The sequence below is a fragment of the Siniperca chuatsi genome, linkage group LG16 (assembly GCF_020085105.1).
Source record: "Siniperca chuatsi isolate FFG_IHB_CAS linkage group LG16, ASM2008510v1, whole genome shotgun sequence".
NCBI lineage: Eukaryota > Metazoa > Chordata > Actinopteri > Centrarchiformes > Sinipercidae > Siniperca > Siniperca chuatsi.
The window spans coordinates 19,944,352-19,966,606 of NC_058057.1; the positions used below are offsets into that span (position 1 = coordinate 19,944,352).

General features: G+C 38.2%; 2 protein-coding genes across 6 annotated transcripts in view; both read left to right on the forward strand.

The window, feature by feature from the left end:
* Positions 1 to 1,046: 1,046 nt before the first annotated feature.
* Positions 1,047 to 18,301, forward strand: LOC122862727 (interleukin-31 receptor subunit alpha-like). Of its 3 annotated transcripts, none has more exons than XM_044168325.1 (16): positions 1,047 to 2,011; positions 5,864 to 6,133; positions 6,236 to 6,365; positions 6,469 to 6,653; positions 6,772 to 6,884; positions 8,718 to 8,741; positions 8,957 to 9,119; positions 10,554 to 10,636; positions 10,793 to 11,009; positions 11,164 to 11,328; positions 13,049 to 13,150; positions 13,237 to 13,380; positions 13,478 to 13,618; positions 15,115 to 15,199; positions 15,361 to 15,451; positions 16,416 to 18,301. In XM_044168325.1, the coding sequence occupies exons 1-16, from the start codon at positions 1,957 to 1,959 to the stop codon at positions 16,833 to 16,835; spliced, it is 2,388 nt and encodes a 795-aa protein (XP_044024260.1). In that variant the 5' UTR covers positions 1,047 to 1,956; the 3' UTR covers positions 16,836 to 18,301. The 3 variants fall into 3 exon arrangements, with proteins under 3 accessions (XP_044024260.1, XP_044024261.1, XP_044024262.1); XM_044168326.1 differs by having other exon boundaries at positions 1,050 to 2,011; positions 15,361 to 15,442; XM_044168327.1 differs by lacking the exon at positions 1,047 to 2,011 and having other exon boundaries at positions 5,987 to 6,128.
* A 116-nt stretch (positions 18,302 to 18,417) lies between these two features.
* The window catches only part of rngtt (RNA guanylyltransferase and 5'-phosphatase), a 91,663-nt gene continuing 87,825 nt past the window's right edge, over positions 18,418 to 22,255 (forward strand). For 2 of the 3 annotated variants that reach the window (XM_044168330.1, XM_044168329.1), the window contains exons 1-4: positions 18,423 to 18,819; positions 20,050 to 20,159; positions 20,249 to 20,352; positions 20,450 to 20,538. In XM_044168330.1, the coding sequence (XP_044024265.1) occupies positions 18,756 to 18,819; positions 20,050 to 20,159; positions 20,249 to 20,352; positions 20,450 to 20,538 (367 nt within the window). In that variant the 5' untranslated portion in view covers positions 18,423 to 18,755. Of the gene's footprint in view, positions 18,820 to 20,049; positions 20,160 to 20,248; positions 20,353 to 20,449; positions 20,539 to 22,255 lie in introns of all 3 variants that reach the window. The other variant, XM_044168328.1, reaches the window with a different exon arrangement.

Consider the following 22,255-nt stretch of genomic DNA (forward strand, 5'->3'; position numbering starts at 1 on the left):
AGCAAGGTAATATCCATCCACCCATCCATCTATCTATTGGTGGTAGAGGAAAATGTCTCATAGCTAAGTGGGAGTACCTCCTTTGTTTGCACACAAGGCAAGTCATTAAACGTGGGTATCACCACCCTCTGATTTATGGATTCTCGGTTGCTGAATGATAAAGTCAGCAAATGTGCTCATACACACTGTATGTTGTTGTTTTTGAGCATTTACAGAAAGGCAGATGGTTTTTGGAGTATGATCAAATGGTTTGCTAGGAAACACTAGAAGTGCCAGAATTCCAAACTTACTAGACTCATTGCCATTGAGTCATTTTGACCGCTAGTTTCCAAACTCTATAATCTCTAATGATAAATTACCCAAATGGAAGATTAATGCATTTATTGTGCTAGGATATCTTTTAAAAAACAAATAACACCAAAATATAAATTTAAAAAAGTTTAATTATACATTTATCAATATTCATATTATCGCATATAGTAAACCGTAATTACTGCACACGCTATTTTCACACCAGTGTCACCGACTCCCGCTTTGCCTTCAGCCCATCGGTGATGCCCACGCTTGTGTGCACGGAGCTCAGCAAACATACATTCTTCCTCGGCTTTCCCTGGTAGATGGTGAGCGTCGCATCTACACATTTAACACCTTTTGTGCTGAACAGCTCCGCTTGCTCTCTTGCGGAGGGGGGCGACTCACGCTTAGTTTTCCCCAGGGTGCCAACCAGGCTGGTCTTCTCGGCCTGTAAGGCGGTGACCAGTTTCAGAGAAGTGAAGAAATGATCTGGTAATATTTCTTCCCTTTCCCAGGAATGGCTCCCCCAGTTTCAGCTCCACACTCTCTCCCACGAGCTGATCTTTGCTCCGCGTCTCCTCTTTTCCCAGAAACGTAAAAACCTATTGTCAATAAAAATACAAATACTTTTAGGAAAAGTCAGGTACCAGCAAGATTGGATTTTTTTATTCAACAAAGTTATTGCACATATACATTTCAAAACGGTCAAAATGACCGTCGTGGCCGTTCTAGTATCAATTATACAGTATAACTCACTCAAATAACACAGACCATTCACTCTTTTCTGAATCCTTCTTAGCTTGAACACCCATGGCCAGGTGGAGTGGAGACTGTAAACCAGGACTGAGAGTGGACCCCCAGGAACACTGGCAGTGGTTGAGGTGGTTGTTACTAATAAGTGGCTAGAAATAAATGGCCCCTCCAGCCCGTACATTGTTGCAGAGGTGACCCCAGGACCCAGTGTAACTGCCCTGCAGACTTGTTCTTGTGACAGATGGTTGAGGGTCTCTTGGCATGAGTGTGGCATGAGTTTACACACACTCTTACCTCTTTCTATTGGCTTTGCATCAATGATCGTTCTGAGTTAGTTAATCCACTTTTGTTTGTGAAAGCAGCACAACTGTCTTCTGTTGTAGGACGTCATAATACTCCAGTACTGATACATACGTAGTAGACGTGCCTTGCATTGTCTTTGTCATATTCCAGTTTATCTCTTTTCATGCAGGGTGCTTTTCATCTACAGTCTCTCTTTTGTGAATCCATTAACGTAATTATAGACGTGGTGCAGCCCAATATGCTCCAGGCAGGATTTATTGTGCGTATGATTCATAACTTCGTCATAGCAGCGCATTTGCTCCTGGAATAAACAGACACACATTAGCAAAGTTTTACGATCTGTCGACAAGTTACTTGACTTCCTCTTAGCTCGCTGTGTTTCCAGTTGGGTAATACCTCCCGTTTTTTTCATTGTTTGCTTCAGTTCCTGTTACTTTAAATGCAGAGTTAGTGGGGAAATGCGTTGCAGTGCAGTGTACAGTCTGCCATAACAGACGCAGGAAAGGCGTAATTTTAATAATTTTATCTTGCGCAGCTGAATATCACAGCTCTAAATATATTTTAAAAGGCGATTTTTTTTTAATCTTTGGTAATGAGATAAAAGAAATGTATCCATTTCCAGGCCTATTTATCCTGTTTGTAATCCCCTCCATTTGTAAAGGTAAGTAAACCTCTTATACGTGATATTTATTGTGGTAAGGTAAGCATGATGTTAAAATGCAGAATAGCTGACTTGTCAGATACAGTTTTGGGAAATGCTTGTTTTGTTCAGTTTCAACATAATTTTCACTGATTAATAAAAAGGGACCAGTATTTAAGAATGAATTTAACTGGGCCCTAAAGTCTAAGTCCAAGACTAAAAACTGTTTTTACATTTTACAATTTACATCAACTCCATTACAATCTATTCTATTTTCTATACCATTTTACCTCCCAGGTGATAATTTTACGCATTTTTGAAACAAAGTAAAAAGAGCCTTGTGAAATATCTGTAGGTCAAATGACTCTCTGGAGCACTGAAAAGCAGCACAACAACAGTCTAAAAACAGTCTAAATCTTTTAGGACCTGTTATACAAGGAAAAAAATAGCACTATTGATGACTGGAAGAAATCTTTAACAACAGATTAAATTGACTTCTTTCTGATTGTTGGAAGGTTTCGCCTGTTCTGGAGTTGGTTTGGGGGGATCAACTCCACAAGGATCAAAAAAATATAGAATTATGTATTGTAACTCTAGTTCTATGATCACACCTGGTGCCTTCAACTGGAAAATGTTTACTGGTAGCTAAATTTGCCCTTTCATTTGAATAATTTTCTTTGTTATCACCTTTAATTGCAAATGAAGGACAGGAGCAGAAAGGCTCATTTCCAAGATTCTGGCCAATGCTGCTTCACTGTGTGATAAACTTGCATTGGTTGTATAAAGCCTTGTGAATTCTGTTTTCCTGTCACATGCCTTGACATAGTTCCTTATCTATTTATGGGTAAGGGCAGCAAAAAGTGTGGGAAAAGCCATGGAGGAGAACTGTGCAAAGATTCAGGACCAGTATCAGTAGAGAAACTTGCTGCAACCCAGATGTGGAACTCCACTCTGCATGTTTCACACAAAACATATTTTGTAGTGGAATTTGGCCAAGTAACAGTTGTACAGTGAGCATAGTGCATACCAAGCTGCAGGGTCGATCACAGACTGTTCACACTCCATTGAGATAAATAACTCGAAACACTGGTATTGGCTGTGGATGACTTAAAGTTCAAATGTGCCCCAAGAGGACACAAGATGCTTGACCTCTGCTATTACAATGATTAGGGAGCGGACAGTTTTAAGACAGTTTGTGTGTGTTTTTAACACTGCCGTCACCTCATTGATGATGAGTCCTGTAGTTGGTGTTGTAGCTGTGCAATTCCAGCAGAGAAGGGCTCTTTATGTTCAGCTTTCAGTAGTTGTGGATCTCTAGCCCCAGTCTGTGCCTCTTATGTATTATATCATTACACTCGAGTCATAAAGCTAAGGATCAGATTTTCCGAATGGTAAATATCCAATAATTTTTGAAAAACCCAGAAGGTCAACACACACAGCAGCTTTTTTAAAGATATTTCCAGAATCTTCAAAGGGTACTTTCACACCTAACCTGTTTGGTTCAGTTAAAACAAAAATAGGTGACATAGCAATCCCACAGTATTAACCCCTGGAATATTGCTGTACAAGACACCTCTTTTTCCGTCCTGTATCTACCTGTTAGTCATGCGGTCAATTTGCAGTCTAATAATACTATTAATGCTTATAATCAGTTATTTCTTCGTGAGCTCTTTGTGGCACCAGAGAACATAGGCCTAAATATGCAGATAAGAAGCATTAAAGTGCAGCATGACCTGCTGTCAGTCAGAATTAGATTTTCCCACAAGTGTCCTGATGATGTGCTCTTTTGGTTAGTTTGTAAAAAGTCAGTGTGAACATGAACTGGACCAGAACTAAAAGGCAACAATATACAATTTTTTCCATTGATCCGGACCAAATGAAGCAAACTACAGGTGTGAAAGCACCCTGACTGTTGTAACCAACTGGATGAAAAAATATTCTGTCTGTTGCATGATAAAAGAAGATATTTAGCCTGTTTCCCTACTTGTGACTGTTTCCTAATCAAAACAAAAATTGTAGCTGGAAATAATATGTAAAAAATATCTCCTTGAGAACCAAACTTATATACTTGTCTATACTGGTGTTCCTTGCCATTATATTTTCAAACAGAATAACGCATTTATTCTTTTCTTGTGTTGTATAAAAAGAGAAAGAAAGACATGTCATGTCTGGCTCCCTAGATAGCGAATTCAGTTGCTACTTGAAAAACAAAGAAAAAAATTTTTTATGGTGCATAAGACAGAACATTTTTCCATCCAAATGGTTATGGTTAGAAGGGTCTTTCTGGAAATATCTTACAGCTTTAAGTATCTTTAATCGACTTTCTGTGTTTCTCTAAGATCCCTGTGTATTTAAAAACAGATGCTTAGCTCTGTGACTCAAAGGGAATGACACTCCTATGTAGTGTAAGAGTTTGGAGCCTATATTTCTGTTCTGATAGAAGCTTCATAGTTTTCTAATGGGCTCCTCTTTGCTGTTGGAGCTATAATAAAGTCTCTTGCTGTGCTAACGTACTCATAATGCAGACTGAAGTTTTTCTGTCGTTGCTTCAAGTGGAATGAATTCCACCTGCAACCGTTTGTGAATCAGCAACAGCAAGTGTTGAGTCATAAAGGTTAGTAACCAACCACTAACTACTTAAAATTAGTCTACGTGTAGATTTAGTAATTTTTTGGCCTCTATTGTTAGTGGATCTGTTTCTAATATCACAAGGGAAGACTGGAAGAAAAGATACTGTCACAAGTGAACTGATCAGTCTAAAAAAATCAAAATTAAATCAAATGTAAGGACGCTAAAGAGGATGTTGTGTCACTTTACAGTATTTGGAAACATAGAGACACACGCCACAAAATATGCACCCTTGCCACCACCATGGATGGCTTTCTATCTTTCATTGACAGACATCTCAGCTTAGTCTGAATGCATGTGAGCAAGATAATACCAGTATATCACTCTGAATATTCTGTGTGCATTCCCCCTGAGACATTCTTAATAGCTGTAATATTTCACCCGTCAGGAGGAGGAGCAGTCTTGAAATCCAGTCGCTTTCAAGTCAGAGAGAGACCCAGAAATCTAGCATGATAATCACACTAAATTGCCATTTCTTTTTTTCTTTTTTTTTTTTTTTTAATTATTTTTGGGGCAATTTTGCCTATATTTGACAGTACAGGTGAAGAGATAGACAGGAAAGGTGGGAGTGAGAGAGGGGATGACATGCAGCAAAGGGCCGCGGGTTTGAATCCAACCCGGGCCGCTGCGGTAAGGACTCAGCCTTGATATATGCTCCCTAGTAAATTGCCATTTCATTACTTTTTGAATCGCTGAACAAATCTGAGAAGTTCGATCACTACCAGATGTCCTCTATCCTGTATTACAGTAGGTAATAAAATAAACAAACTGCAAAGAATCTGATGGGTAAGGGACAGAACAGGAATGCACCAATCCAACTCTTTCTCTCCCAATACTGATTCCCATACCTCAACTCAGAGTATCTGTCAGTAGCTGGTACCGATCTGATTATAGTGCTCTCTTTTCCCAAAATCAAAATCTGTGTACCTCAATACGTGCAACTCACTGGGATATTTTTTATGTGAGGTAACATAAAGGCCAGGGATTGCTGCGGTGCTAAAAACTGAGTAAATGAATGCAACTGATTTTGACTGAATTTTATCACATTGACAAAGAAACTGTTTATAAGGTCAGTTTGGGGCGATAACCGATCCAGCGTTTGGGATCGGTGCATCCCTATGACAAACTATGGTGTTTTTCTAGTATTTCCTAAAATGTCCAAATATCTTAATGTAATGGTCTGTTACTTCTTTAGGAAAAATTCTATAATTTTGAAACACTGAATAACATGATCAACTCCTGCAGGCCAGCATGAGACCACCTGCAACGTTGTCCCTAAAGATCAATACATTGAGGTGGGATCCGATACTGAGATAGTGTGCCAGACTTCATGTGTCCATGGCAAAATCTTCTGGACACTGAACAACAGACGCATAGATGAAAGCCTGTCAAACACTATCAACTCCTCACACACAGTGCTGACACTGAGGAACTTCACTCACCACAGTGCTACATTGCAATGCCACAGTGCAGCTACTAAGCAAGTCCTTGGAGGCACCACCATCAAAACGTACTGTAAGAACTATATTTGGTACTTATATTCTGCAAGTCAATATAGTTGTAGATGCCTGCAATGACATGAAATATATGACATTTCTTACTTGTGTTTTTTCACAGCAAAACCCAGCAATATCTCATGCATCTTTCACTATGATAATCTGAAAATGAATGGAATACCGCCACTGTTTACATGCAACTGGGACCATCAGATTGATTCCTCATTGGATATAAACTACACTGTCCTGTAGTGGGTATCATATTTTCTTCCTTTGGTGTAAGAACTAATGCAGGAACTGTTCTTTTTGTCTTATTGATTAATGTACTTAATATAAAACATATATTTCTTTCAGTGCCAGTGTGGGAGACTCACAGACCCAGAGTGAAATCTGCAACTCAAAAGTAACAACATGCACAGTCAAAAATACATCTCCTGCAATACTCTTTGGGGATAATGCCACTGTTACTGTGAGAGCTAAAACTGCTGCTTGGGAAGTTAACTCCAAACCTGAGTATGAATTCAACACAAATCACATATGTAAGTAAATTTTGCAGGAAAAAATATATTTCTTAATGATCTCATTAAAACATTATCCATTATAACATTCAACAACGTTTCTGCATTTTGATGTGCCGTCATAATCATATTTCCTCAGTGAAAATGTCCCCTCCGGTGTTAACGGTGACTACCTTCTCTGATCATCTATGGGTTCAGTGTAACCGGTTTCTTTCATCAGAAAACTGTCACTGTCAAGTCAAATACAGCAAGGTATGTCCCTCTTTGATCTCCTAAATGCATGTTGGCCTTTCAAGTATTTACTGGAAGCATCTGTGAAACTGTGAAAACAAACGCAACAATTTCGATGACAGTGATCACAAATCAGAAAAAGATTACCATAAACAACAGTTAGACCAAAGTTATGAGATGTAATCAGTCTAGATAACATATACGTAGAGTTCATAAGAGTAAACCTAAAAAAAAAAATCTACATAACAGTTATCCCAACAGTAAAAAGTACATAGAATATGTTTTGTTAAGGTCATGAGGGATCAACGGTAGCAGATGGGAGAGATTCACATGTTGACGACATGGGAGCGTTCATGTCATTGGACGCCTCAAGACGGTTGTATGATTGCAAGGTTGTAGTAAGAAGTTAAAAGTTAAAAAGCATTGACAATATAACACTATATACAACAAATTTGGGTTTAATTACCTTCAATGACTGACATTGGCTGACTTGAGGGAATCCTTGTTTGTTTGGTTTTCAGGGACTTTTTTTTATTATTTAGCGCCAAGTCGGATATATTGGACCTTTCAGAAAAATCTGAATTTCTCAGTTGTAATTTGGATCTTGACCTGAAGGCTGTTTACAAGTTGGAAACTCGTAATTACAAGAAGTCCGATGACATGAGCGCTGCATTAGCAACACATTAGCATCAGACTGCTACTATAATGCTACATTAACATAATATTGGCAGAATGGGAAGAAAAGTGACAATCCTGTCTCCTAGAAATTAGGATAATACAACTAATTTGCAACAGAAAATAATTTTTTTAATGTAACCTAATGCTGGCCGAATATGACCTTTTCTATCAACATAATGAGGAAATGTTAATTCATTTATGTGGCAAATTGCAAAAATGAGATACAATATCCGCTTGTAGTGACGACAGCATTATTAAACTTTTTTATGGTTATGTTTAGGCACTCACATCAGTTGGTTGAAGTTAGGGGACCATCCACCTCCCTACGATTTCTGTGTGGTAGCCTACATAAATGTAAGGCTTCATTCAAGCAAAAATAGGCAGCGATTACATTTGTCATCACAACGTAAATGGGAAAACAGTTTAGTATGATATAAACGTTATTTCCAGGAGATAGGGTTGTCACACATTATTCCAAAATGGTTACCCCCAATGCTAGGCTTGTAGCCACATCAGAAAAATAATTATAGCTTCTTTTGTTGTGTTATATATTTGTAGTGGTTTCTTAACAAGTGAAAACAGATATAAATTGTGCATAGCTTCTTTTAAATTAGCTGAATTGATACCATGGCTACCATTAGTAGTAATATTATATTTTATTTAGATGGAACTTGCAGCCATGTTGTTTAAGTCAGGCTGATGTGAACATTTTTTCCCACTTGGCTGCTTGTAATTACGGTCTGACAATATGATGTGAATGCGGCATAATGGTTAGAACTTGGTTAGAACTAAAGTGATCACAGAAAAATCATCAAATTCCGTTCACAAAATAGTTATGAGTACTGAGTATGTACAGATGTTCAACAAGGACATTTGGGGAGTAAACAAAGGATGCCTGTGAATCGTTGCTTTGTCACAGATCTGTCAAAATGGTGGATGTAACAATGTCAGTTAAACTGCTATTGAACTGTGTCAGCAGTGGTTGCTACTAGCAACAGAATGTTCAACTATCAGCCAACTGCTGCTAGCTTAGCATCACCGTTTGTTCATCTTTACAGTTCTCAATGAAAATAAATAGGTGTAAAAACTAGTGCAGCGGTTTTTGTTTCTGCCAGTGTTTTTGCAATTCCCCTTCATGGCTGAATGAGGCCATTTCTGTTTTCCTTTCTGTTCCAGGCAGTCAAAGAAAGTACTCCAGAGGTAAGAGACACATTTTTCCCTGGCAAAGCATCTCATTTCGATAAAACAAAGCTGTGAAGTCTTTGCAAAGCACAAATGTCTGTTGAAAATCTGCCTTAGTAAATAAGCATAACTTTGGCTAGTGGTGAATGATCATGTATTCAGCTTTGGACCTTCTGGGGCTTCCCTAGAATTTGAATGGTTGTTTCTAACCAAAATCTGTCTGTTTTACCTAGTGGGTGCTCAATAAGACTCTCGAGTCCTACCAGAAAGGATTCAACGTGACCATTGAAAAAGTGGAATCCTGCACTAACTACAAATTTGCAGCCCGCTGTGCTTTAGTGCAGGCCCCCTGGAGCGAGTGGAGCCATGAGAAGACAGTTCTGACCAAACTAAATAGTAAGAACAATGTAAAAACTGCTTGCATCAGCATCAGAACTGATAAAAGCAGGCTACTAAATCACCTGATTAATGTAAAAATAATGTTTCATCTGCTTACATTATCATTGATTTTTTATTTATAATAATTGTAAAGGCCTGTAGATGGCATGTGAATGTGCCTTGGCTACAATAATAACCCTGATTTTCTACTTTGAAGCGCTTAGCAAGTACGGACCCTGATTCTTCTTTTTTAACCCTCAGGGCTAATCATCCAGATAATTTCAGTGTGATGTCTGTCATAAAGAAAAGCTTGATGCCCCTAAAGTACCAGCTAACAGGAATCGTAATAAATAAAATAAGATAGTTTGTTTTGCTGAAATTGCCAAAAAATACACTGAAGTCATTACTTATTAGGGGAGCCACACAACAAACCTTGTGGCTTCTTCTTTTTTAAATTTTGGCTCTGCTGGCACAACTGTGATTCTTACATTTTGATTTAGATACAGACCTTGTCAGGAATAGCTCTAATGAGATCAATTTTCTTGAAGTATGCCCACCAACTGCCTGTTACTGAGGAAAACAAACCATACCAGAATGACTATTCCTGTTTATATTCACGTTTGTGTTTTCTTGTGGAAACATTTTACTTCAATTTCCATTAATATCTAACTAAAATAGTTGATTTCAAGATGGGTGACAAATTAACAAACCCAATATATCTGCATATATATGTCTGTATGTACTGTAATTCTAAGGTAACTGCATATTGGACTTGGGTAGAGAATGACGGGGCCAGACGGGGCCATTTGTACTGCCGATGTATTATAACTTGTTTACAAATTAACACTGGTTTAGCTTCAAATAAAACAAACGAAACATTTATTTTTATTTGTAACATTGTGTGAAGAAATTGTGAAAGGCTGAAATTCAGAAACATTAGTGCTTTCTCTGAGAGGGAATACAGATCAGCTTGAGCGACTGAAATCTGACAGATTTCAGTTGCACTTTTGGACTTAAAAGCGAATATTTTAAGTGCCAAGTCAAAAGTTGAGTCTGTGTGTGACACACACTGCACAATAATAAGACTGATAACAGATAATTCCAGACCTGGTGACACTAAATCAAAGGTTTTCACAGAGTTGAGGATTAATCATTTAAGTACAGATTTGCATTGCACAATGTAGTGCTACTTACTTGAATTCTTGGCAGAACCCTGGAAAACCAAAAACAAACATTGACAAATAGTACTGTCACCCCACAATTGTTTTTCAGCTGTTACCATGAGCTCAAGGCTATTTTGCTTTCAGGTGTGAACAATTTTCCTGTTCCCTCCTTTTTTGTCTTGAGTTTAGACCAAAACTGTTAAGTAACTGTTATCATAATGCTGCATCATCATATTTCTGTATTTGTATTCTAGTGTGATTGTTTTCAACATATTGTAACCCTTTACAGAGCGTCATGTCAAGCTGCGCCTGTGGAGACAGGTAGCTGAACCGGAGAAAAATGGAGTTAGAAAAGTTCATGCCATGTGGACGGTAAGGAAGACTTTACATATTTAGTATATTTTTGAAATTCACTTCCTTCATTTACAGACTCATAATTCAACTTTTCAACTTTATAACCCACATTTCCTAAGAGACATACTCCTTATATTACTTACTGATCTTAAGTGCCTCAAACTGTCTACGCAGGAGATTCCTTCAGCATGCCAAGGCACATTTACCTACACTATCAAACAGACTCCCTACAAAGAACATGTGACCGGAGTAAATTATACAGATTCTTTATGTGGCAATTCAACTTGTGATGTTGATGTGAACCAAGATGCACACAGAATAAATCTCACAGTCTTCGATAATGAAGCCCTGCTTGTGGAGGACTCCGTTTATGTTCCAGCCATTGGAGAGAGTGAGTTTTAAAGCTATTGATTTTGCTTTTTTAATGGATAATCACATTTAATGGATCATATTGCTTCATTTTAATGGGACAGTGCTTTTCTCTGATGCTTATTAGTGATTTGTTATCAAGCAATTAGCTTTTTTCACTTGATCTCATTTGGCAGGCCTCCCTCAAGTTACCGACATCCAGACTTCAACCCTTAAAGGCCGTATTCTGGTCAGCTGGAAGGCTCCGGTTCAGCCTGTCAGTGGTTACATGATCGACTACACCCACAATGGAAATCAATACCAATGGAAGGAGAGCAAATACACTAATGCAACACTGGTTGGTAGGTTAGAGAACAGACATGAAATAGTTGATGGATGTCAGATAGAAAGATAAATACTTAATGGGTGTTACCAATAATACATGAAATGAGCCTTGCGGAAAGAGTGAGTCATCCTCAAACCTGAGTTGAATTGCGGGCTATGACTTAACTTGTCTGACCATCAGATTCATTTGTGGCTTATCTTTCATAGTCTGGGTGTGGCAAATAACGGATACTCGGGTGGAAACAGACTTTTAAAAGCTGCTCGGTAAAGCATTAACCAGAGAGATCTTATCATTTTAAAAGATGTGGAGTTTTCAAGAAATGTGACTCATTTCTCACAGGTGGGATATGCTCTGTTACTTTCCCGCTTCATTATCTTTAATTGAAGGAACATGACTAGAGCTACCAGTATACGCTGTCAGAACTGCTTGCCTGGTTGAATAGCTTCAGAAACCCTCTTTCTCTGCAACTTTCTGACGCCGGATTGGAGGGGCTGTGTCCAACCATTTCTGTAACTTTCCCAAACTGACAATCCGACATTCGCACCTACTTCATGCCGTGATTGGCTAGCTGTGAGGAGGTGAGAAAGGAGCCAGGGTTTGAACTTCTCTCTCTAGCTCTCTTTTTTTTTTTAATTCTTGACACATGTATGTTCTGTCATTATTCATGTGACAAACCGAGTGAAACACTATGAATGTCCTCCAGGAGAGACTGTCTGAAAATATATTTAAACAATATCGTGTCTTCCCCCTCTCTGTGACGGCCAGCTTTTCACAACACGTTGTACAAAATAGTTCTGTTCAAGCATGAGCCGACCCATGCTAGCACCTGTACTGAGGCATAGCGGTGCTTTGAGCTAAATACTAACATCAGCATGCTAACACACTCACAGTGACAACGTTAACTTGTTGATGTTTAGCAGGTATAATGTTTACTTCACCATCTTAGTTTAGTGTGTTAGCATGCTAACATTTGCTAATTAAAATTTTGACCTGATAAATGAAATGTCAGGGTATCACCAGTTAGTCAGAGTTGTTACAATTCATTCTGGAAAGTGTGACATTAATGTATGTACAAAATGTCATGGCAATTTTATTCAATTGTTGAGACAAAAATGGGGGCTCCCACCTGGCTTAGGATCATAAAACGCAACACTCCTCGTTCAAGTCTGGCTGGGGACCTTTGTTGCATCTCTCTTTCCCTCATTTCCTGTCCTCTCTCTACTGGCACTATCTAATAAAGGCACAAAGTGCCCTCAAAGAAGAATTTAAAAACTAAAAATGTCAACCTCATGGTGGCATTAGGGGAAATTTTAGTGGATCACCAAAGTCAGCAGACTTCCTCCTCTGGGGAACATGAATGTCGGTACAAAATGTCATCACAATCCATTCAGTAGTTTTGAGATATTTCAGTCTGGACCATCAGGCCAGCATTGCCGTCCCTGAAGCTACGCCACTAGCGTGGCTAAAAAGCAAAGTAGGACCACTAGTAGAAGGAGAAATAAATGTATGGCTGTAATGCATACCTGCCAACATGGGGGGATGTGTGGATTGTGTTTCATAGACTATCTGGCAACTTGGGTGACGTCAGAAAAACATCCAAAACTTGGATCCGTGTATGACAATTATTCAGAAATTTGAGGGCCATGCAAATTACTGGACTTTCCCAGGAGAAACAACAAAATGGGAGGGGCACTTTACTAAAATAGATTTTCATAACAGTCTTCCCTTTCTTACAGACCTCCTGGATATGAAACCATACAATATTACAGTAACTCCCCTCTTTGATGACAAAACAGGTCATGGCACGCAAGCCCTTCAGATCTGCTCCAGAGTCGGAGGTACATCATTCAGCTTTTTTTAAGATTCTGGAAAAAGTATTTTTTCATGTTTTACCAGTCTGATTCTAAAAATGCAATCCCTACAGATCCAGGGAATGTCACTATCATTGATGTTCAGGCTATCGACCAAAGTGCCAGAGTGACCTGGACTGTGAAGTCACAGGAGGCATGCAGTGGTGTTGTTGTCAACTACACCGTCTTCTACGGTACACAGAAAGGACCACAGCTCAGTAAGTCCACCACAGACTTGTTTGAAGTTTGCACATGAATTGAAGATATTTATTTCCTCTTACGTTTTATGGCATTTCTGTCATGGTTTTGTTCTAGATGTTTCTGTAGATAGCACAAAGCAGGACATCTTGTTGAAAGATCTGAATCCAGACACCCAATACAGCGTCTATGTCAATGCCACAGCTCTTACTGGAACTACCAAAAGCAGTGAGAGGTTCTTTGAAACTAAAACATTTGGTGAGTAGTCTGTAAGGACTTCCTGTGTACATAAGACACACATTTTACACACATTTGAGCACAACTGCAGCCCTCAAAGAGAAGTTTGAGGAGTGATCAGAAACTTGGAAACTTGCCTGGACTGGCTAGCGATGGGGTGACAAGGTTAAAAGGGCGTAACTATTCTTGGGTCCACAGTAAGGAGTGAATTGTTGTTGAAGTGTTGTGGCAAGTCAGGAAGAGCCTGGGGGTAGTGTGGTGTTTACCTTTGTTACAAACAGCGGATAGCATTTCTTGATAAGTCTGGAGTCAGAAGCACAATCCTTTCCACAATGTTTATTTTGGCTGTTGGTGTTTTGCTCTAACCAGCAAAGGGATATATCACTTGTGCATGCTTTGGCATGTCATCTGGAATGCACATAACAACTGCCTTCCTTAAAAGCGAAACTATGTTATTTGCTAAAGATAAAATCGCACATCCTCCCTCTTACAAACAAAAAGTTACATTTCAAACAAAACACAACCTTGCACAGTACAGTACACTGAGGGGTCTTGCTGCTACAGCCTTACTTTGTCTGGTATAACCAGTAAATTATAATGGCTAATGTTAGCTAACTTTAGATAGATATTGCTATGTAATTGACATTACTTAGTCAATTCACTGACTTTATGACTGCTCTACTTGTACTATTGTTACACTATGTTTTACCATTTACTATTATCCCATACTGTAATTGTGGCTACACTAGCCGCTGTTCAGCAAGTGTTACATAGTCTTGCTTTAATCAAGCCCAGATCTGGCTCACAAACAGCTGCTACAACAACCTGCTCCTGAAATAAGTGCCAAATGTTTTGAATGCCTGAAACATGTAGGGCCTTGAGGGAGGGAAGGTTCTCTGTGGCCCATATCCACAGGTTCTCCGCAGCCTCCGGTGAAGGCCATAAAAGAAATGCCACTGTTTCTAGGAATCCAAACAAACTGGAGGTTCCTGGATGCCGGCAGCTGCGAGTTCCAGCACTGTGAGATCTGGGCAGAATAAGGCGCAGCATCAAATAGCAGGAGACAAGAGATGAAGCCTGTGTGAAATAGAACTACTGTTTTATAGCTAAAAATTAGTTTGGGGTTGTAAACCAGTATGTCATTGCAAATAAATGTGAATAAGAGTTGTTCATGTTCAGAAAAAACATATGAAGTTAAGTGTCATTACTGGATGAAGTTTGACAGAATTTACTGTTATTTTATTTTGCTGTCATATTGTGATTGTGTAAAATTAATTAGATTCCAACCACTACCGTAATTTCTCCCATACTCACTGAAACAATGTCTTGAGTAACCCAGATGTCATAAACTCCTGACAATGTTAGCTACCAGTTGCTCAAAACATCACAAATTCTCAGGCCTCTCCCATCAGTGAGAAGAAAATGTTTTATGCAGTAATACACTGCATGCATTTCATAGAGTTTTCTAGGAGTAAGTCAACAAACTACTGCAACATAATTTATTTTTTCTTCAATAGATCCAAGGCTCATGACAGCACTCATTGTCTGCGGATGCATCACTATATTTCTCGTGTTGTCTGTTGGATTATGCTGTGCTATTCAGTAAGTTTCAATCTTTTGTCAGTGATGATGTGATATGGAAGACACTGAACCCATTTCCATGTGACATGACATTTCCATGTCAACAATAATAAAAGGCCTATTGTGCTACAGTTCAAATATTGAAAATTGGGTCCTAATGATGCTAATAATCTGCTTTTTAGGTGGAAGAAATTCAAGGAGAAGCCGGTGCCTAACCCTGGCCTCAGCACTCTGGCGTTGTGGCCATCGACAAGTCATCAAAAGGTGAACTCAGTAAGGAAGGAATTAGGAATAAAGTGTCTGAGGGAGTGACATGATTCACTTCTAGGTTATTTGTGGTCAGGGAGGAAAATATGAAAAAGGTGTTGCTTCGTTCAGGTGATAGTCATGAAAAAGCATAAATAAATTGCAGTGGTTCGTACACGTTTTGACCAGACACCAAAAAAGTCAAGTCTGAACATTTTGTTATGTCTTCAGTTAAATGTTTAGTTAATTATATTGTCTGAAACAATTAGTTGACCCCCCCTAAAAAAGTTTAAATTTGAAGATGTCAAATTATAATGGACAGTACAGTATTTCACTATTTTCTGACATTTTACAGAAAAAAACAATAAATCATTTTATTCGAGAAAATATTCGGCAGATTAATCCATAATGAAAATAATTGTTAGTTGCAGCCCCACTGTAAATTGTATTTCCCGATCTAAAACATTTTCAAATCTTTCTACACACTTCCAGGAGTACCAGTCATCAAATTATAAATATAAATAAGTCTAAAAAAAATACTGGAATCAGCCTTTGTAAATATAAATTTTAGAAGAATGTAAACTCCCCCCCAGGTTGCTTTCTAAAACCCCAAATTCCCAGAAAAAACAACTCTTGTACTCTTTCCAGAGGCTTCCTTGTTTTTACAGACTTTTTAATGTTTGTTTGTCTCATCTGTGGCCCTTCTGTTTATTATGTTACCCACCAAAAATGACACCAGCTAATTTCCCTCCTTGGTATCTTTGAGGTCACTTTTCTCTGGTGAATCAGTGAAGTCTCATGGGGAAGTCTTTGGTTAGAGTTAAAACCTGCACAGATGGTTTTAGATGGAGACCACAATGCCACTGTCATGATTCTGTATCCAAGGTGTAATCTCCTGAACACTGCACTGAATGATTTTATGTTTTCAAAAGGTAACACTATGTGTTTTTGTTCACCCTGTCTGTCTGTCAATGTGTGGATATGTCCATAGAGAACGCAGCCCTTCCAGCCATTCAGTAATCCATCCGAAAGCCTTTGTGACATGGTTTACACAGAGGAAGCTCAGAGAACGCCAACCCCTCCACTAGCTACAGGCTGTAATGGTAATCCAGCTAGTGAACAGACAGAAGAATACATTGACCCAGCCATAGTTCCAGCGCCAGACTCACAGAATGAAGACCCAGCTGAACTTGTAGAGACACATCATCCATCTTCTCCTGGAGAATCCACAGCACTGCTTTCTTCAACAAACACCCCGTTAAGCCCGTATCGAAGTCAGAGTTCTGTGGAAAGTCCTGCTCCGAGGACCAGTAAACAATGTAAGCGTGTTCCAGTAAAACAGCAAGAAAAGACACCACCAGTAACTGTTTATGTCACTTTGGACATGTTTGAACAAGGCCAGGGCAGGTGAAATGAAAACAAAACCATAATGACATTCCAAGAGTCAAGATAAGTGAATCAGGTCTGAATACAGCAGATGTGGTTTAATCTCCCCAAACATTTCCATAATGGTGTGTGGCATTACACTGCTTGGCTCTGTGTCTACTGTGGAGAAGAATGATTGACAATTGTAAACGTATATCAGACTTCATGGCACAGATAATAAAATGCAGTGTTTTGTAGCATAGCTCTTTATTTATCCCTGAGGGGAAATTTCAGTCTCACAACAGCAGAGATATGTAGGGAATATAAAATGAATAATAAATAATGAATAGATAAGGAATATAATAAAAACTGCATTATATTATATCACAACGCCCAGGTTTGTCCAGTGATAGCATGCTGAGGATTTATGTAAAAAGTGAGAACAATATTGTGTTGTAAAAAATCATAATATTAGCTATGTATTATAATAAGATTCTCATGTTTCCTGTTTTTTAACAGTGATATCTGCACTTGTTAAAACAGCTTGCTTGACATTGATAGCTGTCACTCATTGCACATTTTTCTGTACAACTTGGCATTAAATTTAACAATGACATTTACTTTACATAAGCTGCTTGATAGTGTTGCATTTATTGTTTTCCAGCAATTTTTTATTGTGCCTGAGATAGTAGTCCTTTTTGTATAAAATGGGGGCACAAATGGCTACAAAACTGCAGTCAACAAGCTGTTTACAGATATAATCTAATACAATATCACAAAATGTATTTAATGTTTATTTATTTGTTAAAGTGTTCAAAAGTCATTAATTACCAAGGCACACTGCAACATTTAATAAATATTCACCAAGTTAAATGGATTTGAAAACTTTTGTTTTTTACATTATTGAACATGTAACAACAACAACAGCAAACATAACCAGGGGTTCTGAAGCAGAAAATCACAATGGACAAGAATATTTAACAAAAATATTAAATAACATACATACATTTACTGTTTTACAAGTGTTCTTGTTGAGTACAACATGTTTTGAATGTTTAATGGTTGTAATCAATTTTCAAAAACAAAGGATGGCCAGTGATTAGAGTATACATTTATGGATGTGTGTTTTGCTAACAGTAAGATCAGATTAGTAATGTAGTACTCAATAGCTTTAGCAGAAGAGTAACTGATAAAACAGAAAGTACATGTTCTTCAGGAAAGGGAAAATCTGAGTCAATCCGTTGACTGATAAATGTACTGACAACTTGCCAAAATTTCTTTGTAGAAAACACTTAGGATAATGCAGTTTAATGTACATAATAGTTCTGCTTATTTTTTACCTATCTTAGTTCAGCTTTGTTGCAATTGTTTTAAGCTGTATGGCTATTTTATCTTCCTGTAAAATGTTCTGTGTGTAAATACATTGAGAGCAATTTAAAACGAGTCAAATTGCTTGTATATGTACACATACTTGCCAATAAAGCTATTGATTCTGGTCCTATAAGACATAAATTTTGTTTTGTAATTGTATGTCCTTTCTTGTACATACCTGCAGGTGGCAGTATGACGCACGATTTCGTCTGAACTGTAGACATTAACAACCAGAAGTAGAAGGCTAACTAGTTTAGCCCTAGCTAGCTAGCACGTTTGGTGACTGTAGTGACGTTGTGCTAGCTAATTGCTAACAATCTGGATTTAAGAAACAAAGACTACAAAGATAACATAATTTTGGGGATGCTGGTCTGCTGTGAGTCGTAACAACCTATGTTTCGAGTAAATACCTGTCGGCCCGTCAGAATGTTGAACGGGCTTAAAGTTGTTGGCTGATTCTCCTGAATTAGTAGCTAAAGGGCCTTGAGTCCGCGATACTTGGGTGAACGACAACCCGGGAACACCGTGGTCAGAGAGGGAGCATCAAGCCACAGGCTAGCTGGTAATATTCACTGCACCAAAACCTCTCCTGAACATGTCACACACCGGACCCCCTCCTCGATGGCGGAATTGCCCCAGAAGAGGACAACCTGTGGCAGGTAAGAAAACAAAAGATAACCTAACGTCAGATTAACCAGCTTAATGTATGTAGCTGTTAATGCTATTGCTACTAGCTACGTAATTTAGTGCAATTTATGTTCGTCGCACAACATACTTGTAGAACATGAATGGATGTCTTTTCTGAAACGTTTTGAGTCGCATTTTAATTTGCCAAACGTCATGATATAACAAGCAGCGTTTAGCTATTTTTGGCAATTTTCAGTCACACAAAAATTGCAAGGGCTAGCATCACAACATAGTGACGTTAGCGAGCAGTGTAGTCCAAAATAATATCATTGTATTTAAATCAAGCGATTGTTGGTGTGAACTGGGAAGCCGTCCTCACTGGATGACACTAACGAACTATAGAAGCTCGGAAGTTTTTTAAGGAGTATGTACATTTGCCAATTGTAGGAAGGCCAACTTAGTTTGTCATATTTTTGAATGGAGTTTGGTATGCCACTGTTGAGGCGCGCGTTGTTTAGCTAACTTGGCACCTGTGGCTAACGGACTGTCAAAGCTCAACTCTTCGCAGAAATGCGTGGTTTTTGCTAGCTAATAAGTCTTATTTAATTTTGAAGCTGAGTTTATGGGCTGTGTTTCGTTCATTTATTTCCCATTAGGAAAAAGTGCATTAGAAAAGTGCTACTGATTTGGCAAGCATCACCGTCGAAGCATCACGTGTCAAAACAAACCGGGGCGGTATTATTGTTGCGCATATTGATGTTTAGTGGTCGTTATCCATTGATGCCATAATTGCAACATGTTTACTTGGATCTCGCATTGCTAGACCAATCTCCACTCCACGTTTGCTTTATACCAGTGCAGTAGTCTAGACGGGTTCAATTTCAAGGCACAGCTGGTGGCGGTAGCACATTTATGTTATTACTGACTGACTTATTACTTTAAGGAATTAGCTATAGTACCCACGGATGGGTCCAGAGTTTTATTGGATACAAAGCAACTTAGATATGCCAACAAATACTATTTGTGTGCTATTTCATGCTTAATTTCAAACGACCACAGCACGTATACTTATCCTGTAATTGTTGTTGACACAATTTTCCAGTGCATTAGACTGGGCTGTGCAGAATTAAGTAATTAAATTAAGGATAAAATCATCCTGTAAAGAAAAATTAAGCTTTGGGTGAACCAACTAATCAATTCATCAAGTACAGAGTTTTATACTGAGGAACACTGGTTCATTACTTGTTCCTTTTCCCTCATAGGTAAATTCCTGCCAATGAAAACAATGTTGGGTCCCAGATATGATGACCAAGTTGCAGAGGAGAACAGGTTTCATCCGAGCATGCTGTCCGACTTTTTAAAAAGTCTAAAAGTAAGTAACTCCATGAAGACAGACGTTCTGAGTAACCTTTTGAAATTGACAAACCCATGTTTCAACATGTGTTTTCTGTCTTTCCTCAGGTGAAAATGGGTTTGCTTGTGGATTTGACAAACACTACTCGCTTTTATGACCGCAACGACATTGAAAAAGACGGCGTAAATTATGTGAAGCTTCAGTGTAAAGGGTATTAGTACATTTCACTGCCATGTGTTAAACTAATTGTAAGTTGTAGTTTACTCAGTGGTAATGTACTAAGACTAATGTCATTCTATTTGTTTTAGCCACGGAGAATGCCCTTCAAAAGACACGACTGCAATGTTCATCAGGCTCTGTGAAAATTTCATTGAGAAGAATCCCACAGAATTGATAGGTAAGGAAACCATAGCTTTGCAGTTAGATCAAATCTTTAATTAGTTATGTATTTCTTGCAGATCATTTGTATTTTCTTAATTTCAGTTCTTATCTTCGTCTGTTTGCACTGGCATAGGAACAGCTCTTTTTCACAGCTCAAATAGTCAAAAATGACAGTGAGCATGTTTTGATATCAAAGACTTGGATCATCTGGAATTTACAGAGCTATTGAATAGTAAGATCAAAACTATTGTTACTATATGTGCTGTGTGTTATGTTGTTGAATCTGAAGTACATGAAAGGAAACAATACCTGTCACTTCAAACATTTTCCCACTGACCCAAATGGCCAAAATCAGCATTGTTCAGTGAAAGAAAAGGATTGCATTAGTGTTCCTTGTAGATTAATGTCAAAAGAAGAAACATTTGGAAACATCTGTGTTTTTAACCTATAAAGATGATATCAATGTGACTGAAATCCATCAAGTGTTATGCGTATCACCTCTGCTCACAGAAGAATATGAAGAAATATGAAAGTAGAATTTCAAGGAGTGTAAAAACAGCTGGCGCTGTAAATGAGTTTGCACTGTGTGTAATTTACTCAGACTGTTGGAACCGCTTTGCCTCAACAATAACTCATTTAGATTTTGTTTTGATGGTTTACCACCGCACAGTTTTTACTCCTTAGACATTCAAGCATTCATCCATTTATTCCACTCAATATGAATCTTAATCCCTGAGCAACACCTCAAAAACCTTGAATCTTAAGTGCGAGCACCTGGAGCACCTCTACTTTATTTCCAAAAACATTAACATTGGCTCTCTTATTTTGCAGTAAAGACTAATTTTATACTGTGTCCTGTGAGAGGGTGTTTATTTTGTACATTTCTGAGTTTACTACTGTGTGACCATAATATTCCTGTAAATAGCCTAAAGTGTGCTTTCATACTCTGTAGTTGAGTTCACAATGACCATATTATTTTATAATATAGTATCACAATAATAGTTTTGCTGTGGCGGCTATGTAGTATCCTGCAATTTCTGGCAGCTGTATTTCTTTTTAAAAGGTTGTTCAGCTTTTCCCTTACAACAAAAAGTGAAATTACTGAATGCTTTATAACTTAAAACTGACATAGAACACACACAGGTAATAGCAGAAGTGTCTTAAATCATGATAGTATTATGAATATTGGCCATAATCCATTCTGCTGTATTATTTACTCCATCAAAAGTAGTTATTTTATGGTAATTTGTAAAATGAAGTAGCTCAGGTTCACTAAAACAGGCTTTTAGATGTCTTTTATTGACATTATTCCTGTGATAATATAAATGGCCTTAAAGGGACAGTTCATCCCAAAATCAAAAATACATATTTTTCCTCTTACCTGTAGTGCTATTTATCCATCTAGATTGTTTTGGTGTGAGTTGCCGAGTTTTGAAAATGTCAGCCGTACAGATGTCTGCATTTTTTAAATTTTTAGTATAAAGTATAATGGGACCATACGGCACTCGGCTTGTGGTGCTCAAAGCGCCAAAAAATACATGTGAAAAACTCAAAACTCAACAGCAAAGTCTCTCATTTGTGTTTTCCATTCGCAGGCAGCTACACTACATGAGCTTGGCTAACCTGGCTAAGCCGACATGCTACAGCTGATAGACAGCAACTGGTGCACTGCCAAAACATTCCGGGCAAAACTCATGCTCTAGAATTTCTGTTCCACAGGTGTGAGTAGTCAA

Excerpts from the sequence above, each read along its gene's own strand:
- LOC122862727 (XM_044168325.1), top strand. The coding sequence starts at position 1,957 with ATGTATCCATTTCCAGGCCTATTTATCCTGTTTGTAATCCCCTCCATT. Across the intron at positions 6,134-6,235 it reads CACCACCATCAAAACGTACT|CAAAACCCAGCAATATCTCA; the intron begins GTAAGAACTATA and ends GTTTTTTCACAG. Across the intron at positions 6,654-6,771 it reads ATTCAACACAAATCACATAT|TGAAAATGTCCCCTCCGGTG; the intron begins GTAAGTAAATTT and ends ATATTTCCTCAG.